The 22,034-nt window shown below is 38.6% G+C and overlaps 2 protein-coding genes across 2 annotated transcripts in view; both read left to right on the top strand.

Annotated features, from left to right (window-relative positions):
* ift81 (intraflagellar transport 81 homolog) overlaps positions 1-4,254 on the top strand; it is a 44,032-nt gene extending 39,778 nt beyond the window's left edge. Inside the window, exons 16-18 of the mRNA XM_062051553.1 lie at positions 100-185; positions 446-491; positions 2,643-4,254. Coding sequence (XP_061907537.1) covers positions 100-185; positions 446-491; positions 2,643-2,825 — 315 coding nt within the window. The 3' untranslated portion in view covers positions 2,826-4,254. The remainder of the gene's footprint in view (positions 1-99; positions 186-445; positions 492-2,642) is intronic.
* A 5,982-nt stretch (positions 4,255-10,236) lies between these two features.
* Positions 10,237-22,034, top strand: part of atp2a2a (ATPase sarcoplasmic/endoplasmic reticulum Ca2+ transporting 2a) — an 80,218-nt gene continuing 68,420 nt past the window's right edge. Inside the window, exon 1 of the mRNA XM_062051547.1 lies at positions 10,237-10,720. Within this exon, the coding sequence (XP_061907531.1) occupies positions 10,603-10,720 (118 nt within the window). The 5' untranslated portion in view covers positions 10,237-10,602. The remainder of the gene's footprint in view (positions 10,721-22,034) is intronic.

Genomic DNA, 22,034 nt, shown 5'->3' with positions numbered 1-22,034 from the left:
GGTCTCTCAACTGAAACCCGAACCACATGGCACCTGTGGTTTGATGCCTTGCCTTGTTTGAGGTTACCTGCCCCTTTATTGAACTTGTGTCCTTCACAGATCATTGAGATGCAAATACAGCGGGCTGCCGAAGAGATGAAGGCCTACGTGTCCTCTGATGTCCAGGAGAGGAAAAAGGCCATCAGGTGAGCGTGCAGAGTCAGGCTGAGCAGCTGCTTGCAAGATGAATAACCTTTTATACACACATGGAGCTCTTCTTACGTCACAGTCAGTTGAGCTGCTAATCCACATAAAGGGCTATTAGAAAGTTGTTACCACAAGTGGAACTAGAATATGGATGAGGGATATATTTATGAACCACACCCTAATGAAAACAGAGAAGTCGTTCTACTAAATTTGCTATGGCTTGCGTGTGAATTTATACCCTTTATACCCTTGTTTGTAGGGAAGTGTACATGAAGAACATTGCAGAGCAAGAATTGCTTGGCAAGGTGAGCTTTTGCCATTTTCTCTCTCTATCGCTCTCTCTATATACTGTATATGCATGTGTATACTGTATATATATGTATATACATATATGTGTACAAACCCCAAAACCAGTGAAGTTGTCACGTTGTGTAAACGGTAATACGATGATTTGCAAACCCTTTTCAACCTCTATTCAATTGAATAGACTGCAAAGACAAGATATTTAATGTTTGAACTGGAAAACGTTATATTTTGCAAATATTAGCTCATTTGGAATTTGATGCCTGCAACATGTTTCAAAAAAGCTGGCACAAGTGGCAAAAAAAAGTCTGAGAAAGTTGAGGAATGCCCATCAAACACTTATTTGGAACATCCCACAGGTGAACAGGCTAATTGGGAACAGGTGGGTGCCACAATTGGGTTTAAAAGCAACTTCCATGAAATGCTCAGTCATTCACAAACAAGGATGGGGCGAGGGTCACCACTTTGTCAACAAATGCGTGAGCAAATTGTCGAACAGTTTAAGAAAAACCTTTCTCAACCAGCTATTGCAAGGAATTTAGGGATTTCACCATCTACGGTCCGTAATATCATCAAAAAGTTCAGAGAATCTAGAGAAATCACTGCACGTAAGCCATGATATTACGGACCTTCGATCCCTCAGGCATATATATATATATATATATATATATATATATATATATATATATATATATATATATATATATATATATATATATATATATATATATATATATATATATATATATATATATACATACATACAGTATATTAGAGGTGTCCGACAATATCGGACTGCCGATATTATCGGCCAATACATGCTTTAAAATGCAATATCGGAAATTATCGGTGTCTGTTTCAAAATGATCGGCTTTTTAAAACACCGCTGTGTACCGTATTTTTCGGAGTATAAGTCGCTCCGGAGTATAAGTCGCACCGGCCGAAAATGCATAATAAAGAAGGAAAAAAACATATATAAGTCGCACTGGAGTATAAGTCGTATTTTTGGGGGAAATTTATTTGATAAAACCCAACACCAAGAATAGACATTTGAAAGGCAATTTAAAATAAATAAAGAATAGTGAACAACAGGCTGAATAAGCGTAAGTTATATGAGGCATAAATAACCAACTGAGAACGTGCCTGGTATGTTAGCGTAACATATTATGGTAAGAGTCATTCAAATAACTATAACATATAGAACATGCTATACGTTTACCAAACAATCTGTCACTCCTAATCGCTAAATCCCATGAAATCTTATACGTCTAGTCTCTCACGTGAATGAGCTAAATAATATTATTTGATATTTTACGGTAATGTGTTAATAATTTCACACATAAGTCACATAAGCCAAACTATAAAAAAAACTGCGACTTATAGTCCGAAAAATACGGTACACGGACGTAGGGAGAAGTACAGAGCGCCAATAAACCTTAAAGGCACTGCCTTTGCGTGCCGGCCCAGCCACATAATATCTACGGCTTTTCACACACACAATTGAATGCAGGGCCTTTTTTGTTCAACAGCCATACAGGTCACACTGAGGGTGAGCGTATAAACAACTTTGACACTGTTACAAATATGCGCCACACTGTGAACCCACACCAAACAAGAATGACAAACACATTTTGGGAGAACATCCGCACCGTAACACAACATAAACACAACAGAACAAATACCCAGATACCTTGCAGCACTAACTCTTCCGGGACGCTACAATATACACCCTAAACCCCGCCCCCCCCCAACCTCCTCATGCTCTCTCAGGGAGAGCATGTCCTAAATTCCAAGCTGCTGTTTTGAGGCATGTTAAAAAAAATAATGCACTTTGTGACTTCAATAATAAATATGGCAGTGCCATGTTGGCATTTTCTTTCCATAACTTGAGTTGATTTATTTTGGAAAACCTTGTTACATTGTTTAATGCATCCAGCGGGGCATCACAACATAATTAGGCATAATAATGTGTTAATTTCACGACTTTATATATCGGTATTGGTTGATATCGGAATCGGTATTTAAGAGTTGGAAAATATCGGAATATCGGATATCGGCAAAAAAGCTATTATCGGACATCTCTAATATATATATATATACAAATACTGTAGACTAAATACCACTATTTAGTCTTTCTCATATGTGTAATGCAGAAGTTACGTGAGAAGCAGAAGCTGGTAAGGGAGAACCACAGTGCTAACATGGAGCAGATGAAGATGTGGAGAGACTTGGAGCAGCTGATGGAGTGCAAGAGACAATGCTTTATCCGAGCACAGGTGGAGGTATCTGTTGGCCAAGTCATCCAGGAAGGAGGCGAAGACAGACTGGTGCTGTGAGCCCAGTCACGTACTTGTAAACCTTCGTACTACTCATTAGCGGTTTAATATACTCTATTGTTTATTACTTCACTCACTTCTAGGTCAATATACACTGATAAAGGGTAAGACACAGCTATCATTTTTAGGAAAAGTGCCTTGAGATAACTTTGTACTGGACAGTTTTGACTCTCACCATAGTTCTTGACACATTCTTAACATTGATCTACTGTACTTTTGATCTAAGTGTCCAGTGATAACGGCATACATACAGTCCTTATCGCTGCATACATACACTACTTTATATGCATGCTTACTGGCAGCCAAATATTTTTAGCAAGATTAATTTGACCTTGGACTGTATTCTTATTGCCAGTCTTGGAGATCTTTGCAGCTTGAATGTGATCTGATTACTTGTTTCTTTGTATATTTCCAGAAATAATTTTAAGAAATACAATACTTTTTTCTATTGAATTTAATAACATTTATTTGGACAGATACTCCAATTTTGGAGACGGCGTGGCTAGGTTAGTAGAGCGGCTGTGCCAGCCACCTGAGGGGTCCCGGTTCGATCCCCGACTTCCGCCATCCTAGTCATGTCCGTTGTGTCCTTGAGCAAGACACTTCACCCTTGCTCCTTATGCAAGGGTGAAGTGTGTGTATGAATGGGTGAATGTGGAAATAGTGTCAAAGCCCTTTGAGTACCTTGAAGGTAGTAAAGCGCTATACAAGTACAACCCATTTGATCACTTTTTCCACTTTTATCTATAAATATCAACTGTCCTGAATCAAAAACAATATATTTATGTACAGTATATGACAGGCCTGGGCAATTATTTTGACTCGGGGGGCCACATTTAGAGAAAAAAATGTGTCTATGGGCCGGTATATCTATTTTTAGGGACACTAATACAAAACGTCACAATAATGTCTGATTGAATGCTAAAAACGTTATGACAGACCGCCTTAAAAAACAGAATGGAATTTTAAATTTTTCTATGAACGATAAAACATTGAATATTGACAAAATATGAATGTCGCACCCCCTTTCGATCGACATATTTTACAATCAAGTGAAACGCAACAAACAGTGAAATATGAACGCGAAGGGTGACCATAGTAACTAATTAGATTACCATAGTAACTGGTATATCATCCATAAGCGCAGATTCCAACCATTGAAATACTTTGTATAGTTCAAGACTTACGGTCATTAGAAAACATCACTGCACATCATAATGGCAGCTACAGTTTCCATCTTAAAGATCTAAAAAAATTATTTGGGAATGTCCGGCGGGCCAGATTGAAAAGTTTAACGGGCCGCATGTGGCCCCCGGGCCTTAATTTGCCCAGGTTTGGTATATGATATAGAAATTAATTTCAAGTCAAGGTTCAGTTGCCTTGCAAAATGTCCTCATTTATAGCAACTGAATAAACTTGTCAATTTAAAGTAGCGTGTGGACTTGATTTGTATGCTTTCTGATGCCACTAATGTCTTCATAGATCATTTGGAGTGTCTTTTTTTTTTTATATGCTGATGACAATCTCTCAGACTCTTTTGCCAAACACATTGCGTGCACACCGATGTCCAACTGGGGGGGTATCATGTTATTTTTAAAGCGCCTCCGTCTTCTACAGGCCTTACTGGGATGTGATAACAGATGATGCACGTCAGTCCTGTCAAGTTACAGACAACGATACCCTCTAAAAGGCACGCTCGGGGCAGAGGGTTATCGGAAAGCTGTCCGGCTGACAGCAATATGGATGCGTTTACAAATGATGCACTTTGAGCTACTTATTGTTAGCACCAAAGTGCAAATAATGAAGGAATTAAAAATGCAATAACAAAATGATCATAGTGTGACTGAAACTTGACATTGCGCAGTGTGGTTTTAGAAATATAAAGGATACACATACGATATTGCAGAGATGCCTCTTTTTTTTTTTTAAATGGGCAAAATGTATCAGAGTGGGCCACCCCCATGTGACTTCAATAATAAATATGGCAGTGCCATGTTGGCATTTTTTTCCATAACTTGAGTTGATTTATTTTGGAAAACCTTGTTACATTGTTTAATGCATCCAGCGGGGCATCACAACAAAATTAGGCATAATAATGTGTTAATTCCACGACTGTATATATCGTATCGGTTGATATCGGTAATTAAGAGTTGGACAATATCGGATATCGGCAAAAAGGCCATTATCGTCATGTCATGTTCGGATGTACATTGTGGACGCCGTCTTTGCTCCACAGTAAGTCTTTGCTGTCGTCCAGCGTTCTGTTTTTGTTTACTTGGTAGACAGTCCAGTTTTAGTTTCGTTCTGCATAGCCTTCCCTAAGCTTCAATGCCTTTTCTTAGGGGCACTCACCTTTTGTTTATTTTTGGTTTAAGCATTAGATACCTTTTTACCTGCACACTGCCTCCCGCTGTTTCCGACATCTACAAAGCAATTAGCTACCGGCTGCCACCTACTGATATGGAAGAGTATTACAGGGTTACTCTGCCGAGCTCTAGACAACAACGACACTCAACAACACATCATTTGCAGATAATCTCCCACGGCACACAGACACAGACTGATTGATTGATTGATTTAAACTTTTATTAGTAGATTGCACAGTGCAGTACATATTCCGTACAATTGACCACTAAATGGTAACACCCGAATAAGTTTTTCAACTTGTTTAAGTCGGGGTCCACTTAAATTGATTCATGATACAAATATATACTATCATCATAATGCAGTCATCACACAAGATAATTATCAGAGTATATACATTGAATTATTTACATTATTTACAATCCGAGGTGTGGGATGTGGGGGGGGGGGTTAGGTTTGTTTTGGTTGATATCAACACTTCAGTCATCAACAATTGCATCATCAGAGAAATGGACATTGGAACAGTGTAGGTCTGACTTGGTAGGATATGTACAGCAAGTGGTGGACATAGAGAGAGAGAGAGAGAGATCAGAAAGCATAAGAATAAGTATCTACATTTGATTATTTGCATTTGATTATTTACAATCCAGGGAGGTAGGATGTGGAAGGGAGGGTGTTAGTTTAGGGTTGAAGTTGCCTGGAGGTGTTCTTTTAGTGCGGTTTTGAAGGAGGATAGAGATGCCCTTTCTTTTGCACCTGTTGGGAGTGCATTCCATATTGATGTGGCATAGAAGGAGACTGAGTTAAGACCTTTGTTAGATCGGAATCTGGGTTTAACGTGGTTAGTGGAGCTCCCCCTGGTGTTGCGGTTATGGCGGTCATTTACGTTAAGGAAGTAGTTTGACATGTACTTCGGTATCAGGGAGGTGTAGCGGATTTTATAGACTAGGCTCAGTGCAAGTTGTTTTACTCTGTCCTCCACCCTGAGCCAGCCCACTTTGGAGAAGTGGGTAGGAGTGAGGTGTGATCTGGGGTGGAGGTCTAGAAGTAACCTGACTAGCTTGTTCTGGGATGTTTGGAGTTTTGATTTGAGGGTTTTGGAGGCGCATGCGTAATCGAAAAAGGGTTAAATGAGACTTCCCGCTAGAATCTTCATGGTGCTTATGTTAACCAGAGAGGAGATTCTATAGCAGGTAGAGATGCGCGGTTTGCGGACACAACCGCGGAGTCCGCGGATAAACCGCGGGTCGGGCGGTTGACATGACGAAAAAAATAGATTTTAAATAGATTCGGGCGGGTGGTGGAATTAAGGCAATTGCGTTGTTTATTGTGTTTTTTTTCTATTCCAGATATACCACTGTGTGTTAATTAATTGGCTACGCTTTCAAGTGAAGCGCATCTCCGATTGGCTACAATGTAAGGCTATTTAGCCTGCTTTGTTTGTCGCGACCGTCTATTTTCATTATAATTCAATTATTATTATTTATTTAATTTATTTTTGTTTAAATACATATGTTATTGTATAGTTTAAGTTTGTGCGCGTGATTGACAGCCTAAGGCTTATGAGGCACATTTTTTATTTATTATTATTTATTAAAAATGTATGAGTCTATGCCTATGCCTACAACATAGGCTATGTGTTTATCTTTATTTTCCTGCCTGTCGTTGACAATGAAGATTGTCTGATATTTTGTCATGGCTGCAGATCAATCAATAAAGGTTCATCTTTGTCGCGAAATTGTTCACTGTTTCACTGTGCACCCCGCCCTCGTCCCTATTTGAGCATTATAACGTTAACAAGTTAATATTCATTGAAATAAATTCAGAACATTTTTTTTACCTAACGAAAATATAGGCCTAGTCTTTCTAAAACATTTTTTTAACTTCTTAAAAGCATCGTTCTGCTTGCTGCAACTGCGCACACAAAGTGTGAGGAACGCACTCCTGATCTGAGGGCATTGGCAGCAATAGTCAACACTTTCTTAATGGAAATGACAATAATGTTATAATAATGATACATAATATTATCACGCATTAATATCTCTTAGCCACTAATGCGTGGCCAAGAGATATTAATGCGTGGCACGCATTGAATGTCTCTGCTGCATTGGATCAGTCTCCTTTCTTTAACAGGCAAAAGCTTTCTAACCTCACTAATGCCTTGCATCGTCTATATTAGATATATAACAACGGGCCGGTGGCGGGTGGGTGTGGTTTTGATAAAATGTTGGTTCGGGTGAATGGCGGGTGGATGACTACTTTTGTGATGCGGTTTCGGATTAAATAATTGCCTATCCGCGCATCTCTAATAGCAGGGGTCCCCAAACTACGGCCCGTGGGCCGGATACGGCCCCCCAGCGTCCAAAATCCGACCCGCGGGAAGTCCCAAGTTAAAAAAAAATATTTATATATATAATTTTTTTATTATTATTTTTTTAATTTGTCATTACTAGTCCATTTTCTACCGTCTCCTAGCCACTCAGGCAAATCATATTGTCTAAAAATGCATTTTACCATCGATAACGTGACATGCAGCAAGTGCGCTCTTTAATTCAATTAGTGTGCGAGGAATATATATATATGAATACATACTAGGGATCTTCGATAATATCGGCCTGCCGATATTATCGGCCGATAAATGCGTTAAAATGTAATATCGGAAATTATCGGTATCGTTTTTTTTATTATCTATATCGTTTTTTTTTGTTTGTTTTTTTATTAAATCAACATAAAAAACACAAGATACACTTACAATTAGTGCACCAACCCAAAAAACCTCCCTCCCCCCGTTTCTTTCTGTTATCAATATTCTGGTTCCTACATTATATATCAATATATATCAATACAGTCTGCAAGGGATACAGTCCGTAAGCACACATGATTGTGCGTGCTGCTGGTCCACTAATAGTACTAACCTTTAACAGTTAATTTTACTCATTTTCATTAATTACTAGTTTCTATGTAACTGTTTTTATATTGTTTTACTTTCTTTTTTATTCAAGAAAATGTTTTTAATTTAGTTATCTTATTTTATTATTTTTTTTAAAAAGTACCTTATCTTCACCATACATGGTTGTCCAAATTAGGCATAATAATGTGTTAATTCCACGACTGCATATATTGGTTGATATCGGTATCGGTTGATATCGGTATCGGTAATAAAAGAGTTGGACAATATCGGAATATCGGATATCGGCAAAAAGCCATTATCGGACATCCCTAATACATATATATATATATATATATATATATATATATATATATATATATATATATATATATATATATATATATATATATATATATATATATATATATATACATATACATGGACATACACATAGACATATACATATATACACAAACATATATACACGTATACATATACCATACTTGCCAACCCTCCCGTTTTTACCGGGAGACTCCTGGTATTCAGCGCCTCTCCCGATAACCTCCCGGCAGAAATTTTCTCCCGACAAACTCCCGGTATTCAGCCGGAGCTGGAGGCCACGCCCCCTCCAGCTCAATGCGGACCTAAATGGAGACAGCCTGTTCTCACGTCCGCTTTCCCACAATATAAACAGCTTGCCTGCCCAATGACGTCATAACTGTAGAATGATCGAGGGCGAGTTCTTGGTTTCTTATGTGGGTTTATTGTTAGGCCGTTTCATTAACGTCCTCCCAGCGCGGTAACAACACACAACAGCAGTAGTCACGTTTTGTCTACCGTAAAGCAGTTCGTCTGCCGTAAACAGCAATGTTGTGACACTCTTAAACAGGACAATACTGCCATCTACTGGATAGCCTCCAGAACACTGAAATTCAAGTATTTATTTTATTTATATGTACACTACTGTTAAAAAGTTTGGGGTCACATTGAAATGTCCTTATTTTTGAAGGAAAAGCACTGTACTTTTCAATGAAGATAACTTTAAACTAGTCTTAACTTTAAAGAAATACACTCTATACATTGCTAATGTGGTAAATGTCTATTCTAGCTGCAAATGTCTGGTTTTTGGTGCAATATCTACATAGGTGTATAGAGGCCCATTTCCAGAAACTATCACTCCAGTGTTCTAATGGTACAATGTGTTTGCACATTGTCTCAGAAGGCTAATTGATGATTAGAAAACCCTTGTGCAATCATGTTCACACATCTGAAAACAGTTTAGCTCGTCACAGAAGCTACAAAACTGACCTTCCTTTGAGCAGATTGAGTTTCTGGAGCATCACGTTTGTGGGGTCAATTAAACGCTCAAAATGGCCAGAAAAAGAGAACTTTCATCTGAAACTCGACAGTCTATTCTTGTTCTTAGAAATGAAGGCTATTCCACAAAATTGTTTGGGTGACCCCAAACTTTTGAACGGTAGTGTATACACACACATATATACACATGTACATATATACACACACATATATACACATTTACATATACATATATACATACGTATATACACACATATATATATATATAAATATATATATATATATAAATATATATAAATATATATATATATATATATATATATATATATATATATATATATATATATATATATATATATATATATAGCACGGCCCCCAGCCAAATTGTTTTACCCCAATACAGCCCCGGAGTCAAAAAGTTTGGGGACCCCTGTTCTATAGAGAAATCTTGTTCGTTGGTTGACCTTTTTGATTACCTCGGTTGCCATTTTATCACAGGAAAGATTAGCCTCTAAAATGGAACCTAGGTAGGTGACCTCATCTTTCCTGGTGATAACAATGTCACCCACTTTTATAGTGAAGTCACTGACTTTCTTAAGGTTGATGTGGGACTGTATCTCAGTGGTTGAAAAACACTGGTCTATACCATAGGTAAAAAAAAAACCGAACAACGTGCTGAAAATGGCCCCCTGGCTGCACGTTGCACACCCATGCTTTCAAGACTCGCTCCCTTCTTCCTGCTTTTTTGTGTTTCCCTGGTCTGAGGTCATGTGACCGCGTTCGTCCAATCAGGCGAGTCCACATGCAGCCTACGTCGGAGCAGCGCTTTGATAAAGGCAGGCTGTCAGTGACGCAATGGCCCCACTGAGAGCGACGCCACCGTGAGGGGGACTCGGCATCAGACGCACGCAGGCAGGCACCGTGTCCGCGAATGCAGCCCCGCACGCAGGACGCCGCAGTAGACAGCATCCCACCATTTTTGGACATAAGCGGACGCTGAGAGTTTAACCTTCATCCCGACGTCTCGCCGAACACAAAACCGTCGTCGTTACCGGAGAGCCGCACAAGGACACACGTTCGTAACTCTTCCATTATTATTTCCCCCCAACCCCCGGGCGGCTGTTTCGAAGAGAGCCGACCGAGCTGCACCTGAGGCGGCGTGAACTGCGACGCTGTGTACGGGGGAAGGAGCCGTCCAAGTCAGCCATGGAGAACTCTCACACCAAGAGTGTGGAAGAAGTTTACGGCTATTTCTGCGTCAACGAGAGCACGGGACTCTCCCTGGACGAGGTGAAGCGGCAGCGGGAGAAATGGGGCCTGAACGGTACGACACGCCGGAACTTGTACACTCTGACGCGGCTATCTGTGACTGTTAAACGCGGGCTAGAATCATGTCGGCTAAAAGTCATCGTGAGCGTAGCGGTGACGTCATCGCTGCGACCTCGAGGACTTCCCGCCTCTTTACATACTAGTCCAGGGGTAGGCAACCCAAAATGTTAGAGCCAAAAAAAAAGAAAATCTGGAGCCTCAAAAAATTAAAAGCCTTATATAAGTGTTATAATGAAGGCAATATTAGCCTACTATCAAAAGAAATGTTGTGTTTTTAATTTTTATTCTACACATTTTTGCAACATTGGAAATCATTACTAAAACGGAGGTTTCTCACAGGATGAGATAACTTCTGGAAATGACTGGCTCAGAATGGGCAAAGGTATAGACGTGTTGGTCCGAGTTAAAGGAAACTGCAGGCTGTTTTCTTCCAATGGATTTATTACTAGGGATGATGTTCGAAACTGGTTCTCCCGGTTGTTCGATAAGAAAAGAACCGTTCGATAAGAAAATAACCGATTCCATGGACTCAAATCCCCTTTTGAGAACCGGTTCCCGTTATCGAGGCCACTATAGTAAAGAAAAAGAGTTGGTTCTTTATTCGAATCCCTGGGAACGAATCCCGTCCCACAGGAAATGCCCTGTGAGACATCACAGGAAATGACGTAGCTCAGTCATAAGACTGAGCTACGTCATTTCCTGTGATGTCACACAAGCAGCAAAAATAATGGACCGGAAAAAACGCCTCAAGGCATGGCTATTCACCTATAGTGATCACAGAGACAGGTTGTTTTTGTGTTACTGTATATAATTGTTTTTCTGAAAAATCCCACTTAATATACTTTGGGTAACAACAGTCAATATTTTTTTTTTTTTTTTTTTTTTTAGGGGGGAACAGTCAATATTTTTTTTATTTATTTAATTGTATTTTTTTCTTATAAAATAAAAGTGAGCTTTTGTTAAACCAAATATTGTGGGTTTTTTCCATGTACAACAACCGATCTGGATTCGATAAGAGAATCGATAAGGAATCGCTTCGATAAGAGGATTCGATAATGGGCTCGAACTCGATAATTTCTTATCAAACATCATCCCTATTTATTACAGTATTTGCGATCTGGGTAATGTTTGCTGTGGTCTGGAACAACATGGCACACAAACAACTATGAGAAATGCAGCCAATGTTACATATAAATTAGGGGTGTGGGGAAAAAATCGATTCGAATTTAAATCGTGATTCTCACGTTGTGCAATTCAGAATCGATTCTCGTTTTTGAAAAATCGATTTTTTAATTTTTTTTATTTTTTTTAAATTAATCAATCCAACAAAACAATACACAGCAAAACCATAACAATGCAATCCAATTCCAAAACCAAACCCGACCCAGCAACACCCAGAACAGCAATAAACAGAGCAATTGAGAGGACACACAAACACGACACAGAACAAACCAAAAGTAGTGAAACAAAAATGAATATTATCAACAACAGTATCAATATTAGTTACAATTTCAACATAGCAGTGATTTAAAAATCCCTCATTGACATTATCATTAGACCAGTGGTTCTTAACCTTGTTGGAAGTACCGAACCCCACCAGTTTCATATGCGCATTCACTGAACCCTTTTGTGAAAAATATACACTACCGTTCAAAAGTTTGGGGTCACCCAAACAATTTTGTGGAATAGCCTTCATTTCTAAGAACAAGAATAGACTGTCGAGTTTCAGATGAAAGTTCTCTTTTTCTGGCCATTTTGAGCGTTTAATTGACCCCACAAATGTGATGCTCCAGAAACTCAATCTGCTCAAAGGAAGGTCAGTTTTGTAGCTTCTGTAACGAGCTAAAGTGTTTTCAGATGTGTGAACATGATTGCACAAGGGTTTTCTAATCATCAATTAGCCTTCTGAGCCATTGAGCAAACACATTGTACCATTAGAACACTGGAGTGATAGTTGCTGGAAATGGGCCTCTATACACCTATGTAGATATTGCACAAAAAAACAGACATTTGCAGCTAGAATAGTCATTTACCACATTAGCAATGTATAGAGTGTATTTCTTTAAAGTTAAGACTAGTTTAAAGTTATCTTCATTGAAAAGTACAGTGCTTTTCCTTCAAAAATAAGGACATTTCAATGTGACCCCAAACTTTTGAACGGTACTGTGTGTATATATATATATTTTTTTTTAATTCAAGAAAAAGTCGTATGTTTTTTACTGGTGCACAAAATGAACCGTGCATGATCATCACCTTGTTCAAAGAACAAAACCAACACAGTGCATGAACTCACAACAAATTACACACCTTACACACATTACCATGAATTGATTAACGTGGACCCCGACTTAAACAAGTTGAAAATCTTATTCGGGTGTTACAATTTAGTGGTCAATTGTACGGAATATGTACTGTACTGTGTAAACTGTAATGTGTATTCTCTTCCTTTGCAATCTGCTAGTAAAAGTTTCAATCAATCAATCAAAAAACCTGCAAATCAGATGGAAAATTAGAGGGAACATTGTTTGGGGTTATCCATAATACGCTGATAGGGAGAAGTTTTTATTTACACGATAAGTCATCCGCCAAACCTGAGGCCGACTCACCGAACCCCTAGGGTTTGATCGAACCCAGGTTAAGAACCACTGCATTAGACATTTATAAAAAATAAATAAAAAAGAACAATAGTGTCACAGTGGCTTATACTTGCATCTCATAAGCTTGACAACACACTGTGTCCAATATTTTCACAAAGATAAAATAAGTCATATTTTTGGTTCATTTAATAGTTAAAACAAATTGACATTATTGCAATCAGTTGATAAAACATTGTCCTTTACAATTATAAAAGCTTTTTACAAAAATGTGCTACTCTGCTTGCATGTCAGCAGACTGGGGTAGATCCTGCTGAAATCCTACGTATTGAATGAATAGAGAATTGTTTTGAATCGGAGAAATATCGTTTTTGAATCGAGAATCGCATTGAATCGGAAAAAATCGATTTATAATCAAATTGTGACCCCAAGAATCGATATTGAATCGAATCGTGGGACACGCAAAGATTCACAGCCCTACTAGTCAGACATGACTTCTGCCAATATCAAGTTTGCTTTTGAAATATTTCAGTTAGCTCTCCCAAATTGGTATTTTTTAACGGTGGTGTTGTGTACCTGGTGATTATTGCAATTTAGGTGCAGCTCGTATGTCACTGTGTACTGAAGGATTGGGTGATTCTTGTTTTGGTATTCATTTCTTCATCTATTTTAGGCAATGACATAAAAAAAGTACAAGGTACAAATTAATATAATGCAAAAGGTAAGCATGATGATCCAGTTTTGCCTGAAAGGGAGTGAGAAGAAGATAATATCTTTAATCCCACCCCCAGTTCTCAATTCATTGATTCATACATTGAGGTTCACTGTTACTTTGTTCAAAGATTATAATACCAAATGTTGTGTCATAGTGGCATTACCACAGGTAACAATAATTTGTATCAACCATGTAGGAAGAATGTACATACCAACAATGGTAAGGGACAAAATACCAACAATGGTAATAGACAACATAGCACATGTTATCAATTTGAGACAGAGTACAACAGCAGGTCAATTTAAAGACTCTCATCTCTATATTTGAACCAGACCCGATGTTTGTATAATAGTTTAAATCGATTTAATAGTTTGGCATTGACCCCATACTGTGTAAGTACTTTACGCGACATGTACTGCTATCAATACTTTTCTACTCAAAGAAATTCAAACATCTTTGAGTAATTTTGACTTTTTAATTTGTTGACTTATAGTGCGTAAAACGGGACACAATGTCATTTTGAACAATGTATTTATAGATCAACAGAACAATATCAACAAAGTAATGAAAGTATTCCCTTTTAATACACAAACATGTTTGAACAGAGTAAAGTCGATAGTGCAAAATAATTTAACAAAAGCAAAAACAACTATTAGCTCTCATTCAAATTGTTTTTGATCCCAAAGAGCAAGCTCCTGTTTACACTGGACCCCAAAGACTGAGGCCCTGTTATAAACTGGACTCCAAATCTGGGTTTTTTGCCCTCGTCTGTGAGTGACCCGAACAACAGAAGAAGACTATGAAGAACGGAGTTGTAAAAACTAGTTAGCCTCGGTCAAGAGTTCTCCTCTAATTTTTATCGTCCACAGACATGGAAAGTTACACACTTTATTGGTTCTCTAAAGCAGTGGTCCCCAACCTTTTTTGCACCACGGACCGGTTTAATGTAGGCATTATTTTCAGGGACTGGCTTTCCACTTGTGCCAGATACAAATACAGCAAAAATAAGTGCATGAAAAATACAACTCACTATAACACTAAATTAGTGGGGGCTTGTTTATTTGCAATGAGATGCAGATGGAAATCAGCCTTTGGCTACAATCAGTCACATTTATATTGAATATGTTCATTAATGTGCATTGTATGATGTCACAAAGCTATAACAAATGGCAACTCTCTATGAGGAGTTTTATTGTACATCTATAAACAAGCTTATTGGTGTGTCTAGTGGGACAGGTGAAAGTTAAGTTGGAGAAAATGCAGTCCTTCATAAATTATTTGTTTCTCTGCGGCCCGGTAGCAAATACGTCACGGACCGGTACCGGTCCCCGGACAGGTGGTTGGGGACCACTGCTGTACCCGACATGAACTGCTATCAATACTTTTGTACTCAAAGAAATTCAAACATATTTGAATAATTTTTACTTTAATTTGTTGAATCATAGTACATAAAACGGGACACAATGTCATTTTGAACAATTTATTAATATATCCACAGAACAATATTAACAAATTAGTGAAAGTATTCCCTTTTAATACACAAACATGTTTGAACAGAGTAAAGTCAATAGTGCAAAAATGATTTAACAAAATTACTTTTGTTAAAACAACTATTAGCTCTTATTCAAATTGTTTTTGATCCCAAAGACCAAGGTCCTGTTTACACTGGACCCCAAAGACTAAGACTTAAGTTTTAAACTGGACTCCAAATCTGAGTTTTTTGCTCCCTCAAGTTACACAGATCGGCCATTTTTTGTCATCCTATCCTCGTCGGTGAGTGACCCCAACAACAACAACAACAGAAGAAGAAGACTATGAAGAACGGTGTTGTCAAAACTAGTTTGTCTCGGTCAAGAGTTCTCTTCTAATTTTTATTGTCCAGAGACATGGAAAGTTACACACTTTATTGGTTCTCAAAAGAGCAGGAAACCAGGGGCCGTACTTATCAAGCTTCTTAGAATTACTCCTAAGAAGTCTGCTAAGAGTTGACTTAAGAGTAAATAAATTATTCGCTGAAAGCTGCACTTAAAAGTTAGTTATCAAACGTCTTACTCACACTTTCAGCGAAGTGTAGGACTGAATCTTAAGTGTCACACTCAGAGCTGAATTACGACATTACTATGTGCCGTAAACGGAATTTTAGGTGACGTCATTTCTGTGTCCATAGAAATGACCAATCACGGAAGGGAATCCGTTGTCTAAGAATAAAGAAATATCTTGGAAATATTTAAGTGGACAATGGGAGTGTATATTTTCACAATAAACTACAACATAATACAAAACAAACTAGTCCCCGCCGGCACTCACGCTACCGCTCCCTCTCTCCTATCGCCCACACCTTCACTGACGTCACTCACCTCACGGCCACACACATACGCTACTGTCATAACATTTTCTTTCCAATTCATTAATTAGGCAACTCATTTGAAACTGGTGTGGGTGGCTCTCTATATACTAGCCCACTGCAGACACATGCAGAAATCAACAAGGAATCGAAAAGTATTAAATCTGTGACAAAAATAATATCCGCTCTGTCTAAACGATACCGTTTGATCAGCTGCTCGTCATCAAAAAAAACCCCAACATTGTTCCGTTCCCTGAACGTTCGCGCACGTCTCTCTCGCCTCAGTGCCATCCCCTGCTGGCAACTCCTAACCACTTAAGACACCTCTGAAGGTCTCTTAAATATCGTGGAGAGTAAGAGTGATTCTTAGACTTAAGAACGTTGATAAAAAGCTTTTATTCTTAAGTTTGAGAGTAGGACTAAATTTCGCAAATTCTCAGGACTTAAGTGTAAAATGGCACTCTAAGAAGCTTGATAAGTACGGCCCCTGGTCCCTACAGTACATTGCTCTTCTTCTGTTGTTGTTCCAGGTCACTTCCTCTGGTCGACTTCCTTTTTCGTTTTCACTTTCTTGAACTGCGCATGCAAGTGACGTCAAGGTCACATTGGGGCCTGTGCTCATGTATACTAAAGTCTGATAAAGATCTCATTTGAATTTTAATCTAAACAGTCCGCTGTAGAAAATCTGATTTGGTCCACTTTGGCCTGAAAAGCACTCATCGTGCACAGACCTCTGCCAGGCCCTATCTCCCAAGAGTAAATAATAAATAAATCAATAAAATTCTGAATCTCAATCTGGATCACCCTCAAATCTATTGAGTTGTTCCGTAACCATTTCTGACATTTCCTAAAAGTTTGATCAAAATCCATCCATCCAATCTTTTTTCTACCGCTTGTTCCTTACGGGGTCCAAAAGGCAGGGTACACCCTGGACAAGACGCCACGAAAATCCCCCTCTTAAGATTTTTAACTATATGAACTTAAACGAAATAACAATCTTATCACCAATCAATCCGATACTGATGCCGCCACTGATGTTGATACGATTGATATTTGAATGGATTCACCCATCCCTTATAGACGGGTAACATACATATAACACTACACTGGTCACAGGATCGTTGTGTGGTGGTATTAAGTAAATCGCTCTTTCCGTTTTAGGGTTCTTGTTAAGGGTGTAAAATGCATCTATTCGTATTCTGACGTTTCAATATGCAGCCTTTGGTTAGGTACCGGTTAGGTTTACATGCCAGTCAAACACAAGCGGCCACTAAAGACGCCGCAGAGGCCATGAAAAGACAAGGCGTGGAAGTGTGTTGCAGAGCACTTTCCACAAGCGTGCAGTCCAGCTTTTGGATACTCTTGATTAGTGGACGTGGACTTAAACAAGTTGGAAAACGTATTCGGGTGTTACCATTTAGTGGTCAGTTGTACGGAATATGTACTGTATCGTGCAATCTACTAATAAAAGTTTCAATCAATCAATCAAAGTGCTAAAAAGACAAAGCATGCAGACTGTAGACCAGGCCTGGGCAATTATTTTGACTCGGGGGCGGGGGGGCACATTTAGAGAAAAAAATGTGTTTGGTGGCCGGTGTATATACAAAACCTCACAATAATGTCTGATTGAATGCTAAAAACGTTATGACAGACCGCCTTAAAAAAACAATGTAATTTTTCATTTTTCTATGAATGATAAAACACTGAATATTGACAAAATATGAATGTCACACCCCCTTTCGATGGACATATTTTACAATCGAGTGAAACGCGACAAAAATGCAACAAACAGTGAAATATGAACGCGAGGGGTACAAAATAAGCCCACCTACAGTCTGATATGTCTGATACATCACTAAGCTTTAGAACTTTGTTGTGAAAATCTCCTTCCGCGTCTGTGGAAACGCTTCCCACCCACACTGCTTGGTGCCTCGTCTGAGCTGCTGAGACGTAGATTACCATAGTAACTAATTAGATGACCATAGTAACTAATTAGATGACCATAGTAACTAATTAGATTACCATAGTAACTGGTATATCATGCAAAAGCGCAGATTCCGAACATTGAAATACTTTGTACAGTTGAAGACTTACGGTCATTAGAAAACATCACTGCACATCATAATGGCAGCTACACTTTCCATCTTAAAGAGCTAAAAAAAAAATATTTGGGAATGTGCGGCGGGCCAGATTGAAAAGCTTGCCCAGGTCTGCTGTAGACCCTTGTCCGCCATCAAGTAACTCTTCCCCTAACTTGTGGTGTCCAAGGTGCGGCCCGAGGGGTTCATTTGCAAAACGCAATTCGTTTTTTTTTAATCTTGCAACACATTAGAAATATTAAGGATACAAACACATGCAGAAATGGAAAAATGTATTTTAAATACAGTTGCAAGAAAAAGTATGTGAACTCTTTGGGATTACTTGAATTTCTGCATAAATTGGTTATAAAATGTTAGTGAAAGTCCCAACAAACGGTCTGTTTAAACTAATACCGCACAATAAATATAGGTTTGCATCATTTCATTGAACACAACATGTAAACATTCACAGTGCAGGGTGGACAAAGAATGTGAACCCTTGGATTGAATAATTTCCTCAACCAAACGTTTCCTGTAGTTGCAGATCAGGGGCCGTACTTATCAAGCTTCTTAGAGTGCCATTTTACACTTAAGTCCTGAGAATTTGCGAAATTTAGTCCTACTCTCAAACTTAAGAATAAAAGCTTTTTATCAACGTTCTTAAGTCTAAGAATCACTCCTACTCTCCACGATATTTAAGAGACCTTCAGAGGTGTCTTAAGTGGTTAGGAGTTGCCAGCAGGGGATGGCACTGAGGCGAGAGAGACGTGCGCGAACATTCAGGGAGCGGAACGATGTTCTGGATTTGTTTACGGTATCGTTTAGACAGAGCGGGTAATATTTTTGTCACAGATTTAATACTTTTCGATTCCATGTTGATTTCTGCATGTGGCTGCAGTTGGCTAGTATATATAGAGCCACCCACACCAGTTTCAAATTAGTTGCCTAATTAATGAATTGGAAAGAAAATGTTATGACAGTAGCGTATGTGTGTGGCCGTGAGGTGAGTGACGTCAGTGAGTGTGTGGGCGACAGAAGAGAGGGAGCGGTAGCGTGAGTGCCGACGGGGACTAGTTTGTTTTGTATTATTTTGTTGTTTATTGTCAAAATATACACTCCCATTGTCCACTTAAATATTTCCAAGATATTTATTTATTCTTAGACAACGGATTCCCTTTCGTGATTGGTCATTTCTATGGACACAGAAATGACGTCACCTAAAATTCCATTTACGGCACATAGTAATGTCGTAATTCAGCTCTGAGTGTGACACTTAAGATTCAGTCCTACACTTCGCTGAAAGTGTGAGTAAGACGCTTGATAACTAACTTTTAAGTGCAGCCTCAGTGAAGAATTTATTTACTCTTAAGTCAACTCTTAGCAGACTTCTTAGGAGTAATTCTGAGAAGCTTGATAAGTACGGCCCCAGACCTGCACAAAGGTCCGGAGGAATTTTGTACCATTTCTCTTCACAAAACTGTTTCAGTGCATCAATATTCTTGGGATGTCTGGTGTGAATCGCTCTCTTGAGGTCAGGACTCTGACTGGGCCACTCCAGAAGGCGTATTTTCTTCTGTTGAAGCCATTCTGTTGTTGATTTACTTCTATGCTTGGGGTCATTGTCCTGTTGAGCTTCAGTTGGCGGACAGATGGTCTCAAGTTTTCCTGCAAAATGTCTTGATAAACTTGGGAATTAATTTTTCCATCGATGAAAGCAATCCGTCCAGGCCCTGAAGCAGCAAAGCAGCCCCTTACCATGATGCCACATGCATTGTGTGTTCCTTCCAAACAACTCAATTTTGTCTTCATCCGTCCACAGAATATTTTGCCAGTAGTGCTGTGGAACATCTAGGTGCTCTTTTGCAAACTTTAAACATGCAGCAATGGTTTTTTTGGGGACAGCAGTGGCTTCCTACGTGGTGTCCTACCATGAACTCCATTCTTGTTCAATGTTTTACGTATTGTAGATTCGTCAACAATAATGTCAGCATGCGCCAGATATTTTTGTAGGTCTTTAGTTGACTCTCTAGGGTTATTTTTCACTTCTTTGAGCATTCTGTGCTGTGACCAACTGTGTTGAACTTTCTCCATTTGTAGAAATTATGTCTTACTGTAAACCCATGAACATCAAGGCTTTTAGAGATACTTTTGTAACCCTTTCCAACTTCATGTAAGTCAACGATCCTTGATCGTAGCTTTTTTAGAGAGCGCTTTTGTGCCTGGCAACTTTCCACATCAGGCAATATTCTTGAGAACAGCCAACTCAGAACTTGTGTGTGTTTATAGGGCAGGGCAGCTTTAACTAACACCTTTTAATCTCATCACATTAGTTGGACTCCAGGTTGGCTGACTCCTGGCTCCAATTGACTCTTAGAGAAGTCATAAGCTTAGGGGTTCACATACTTTTTCCATTCCTACAGTGTGAATGTTTACACGTGTTCAAAAAAACTTGAAAACATACCATTTTTATGTGCAGTAAGAAGACTGTCTGTTATGGCTTTGATGAAGATCAACACACATGTTATGCCCAAATTATGCAGAAATCCAAGTAATCTCAAAGGTTTCACATACGTTTTCTTGCAACTGTATATGTATAGTGTTTTTATGCAATATCAATGTGGGTCATTTGGTATACGGGTAACTACGGGGGGCCTTTGATGGGGGGGAAAAGCCCTCAGGAAGCCCCGATGTAAACGGACTAAGTAAAGGGGCAGCTTGGCTCAAGTGGTAGAATTGTTGCACAGAAAGTTGAGGGTTCCTGGTCCAAATCCAGATTCTGCTTGGGCAGATTACAAATTTTGTTCAACAATAGATTGACCTACAAATTCTTGCCGATAAATGATGTAATGGCAGTGTTTCCCACACATTCATTTATTTGTGGCGGCCCGCCACGAAATAATTACGTCCGCCACAAATAAAAATTTATTTTTTATTTTTATTTATTTATTTATTCATTTTTTATTTTTTTATCCTGTCCAGCTTTTCAGGCAAATCATATAGTTGATGTAGATGCCCATATTGGCTGTTCAGATTTACTTTACAAAAGAAAAGTGTAGGATACTTCTCGTTGCCTTATTTGTATTTGACCACTACTGTTTTCTGTTTATTTGTTACTGACTGTGGCAGGACACCTCTGCCTCTGTTTCACTTTATGTTGCTGGTAAATAATATGGTTGTAGTAGTAGGCTAAAGTTAAATTATTTAGTATGCACTAATTAAAGGGGCAGAGCTTTAAGAGACATTTTAGCTTTTATATTTTATAAGATATATTTTTTGTAAGAACCACAATTTATAAATATATTTCAGTGAATAACTTATTGTTCAAATCTGTATATAAATATGTACATAAAGTGTTGTAATTATATTGTAAAATGGATGGATGGATGGACGTTTAAAACAAAACTGTTATTATTAATTAGTAAGTACATTTTTTGAGGTTTTTTAGAGAAAATCATATTGTAGTAAATTATGCAAATTACTCAATGATGTCATGGTGACCACGCCCGTAGCCACGCCCCCACCGCCACAGGTATCTTGGCAGTTTATGGGAAACACTGAATGGCCATTATTTACTTTTT

This window comes from Entelurus aequoreus, linkage group LG06 (assembly GCF_033978785.1).
Source record: "Entelurus aequoreus isolate RoL-2023_Sb linkage group LG06, RoL_Eaeq_v1.1, whole genome shotgun sequence".
Classification (NCBI taxonomy): Eukaryota; Metazoa; Chordata; class Actinopteri; order Syngnathiformes; family Syngnathidae; genus Entelurus; species Entelurus aequoreus.
The sequence above is the reverse complement of the archived record's forward strand: the minus strand, read 5'-3'. Positions and strand labels throughout refer to the sequence as shown.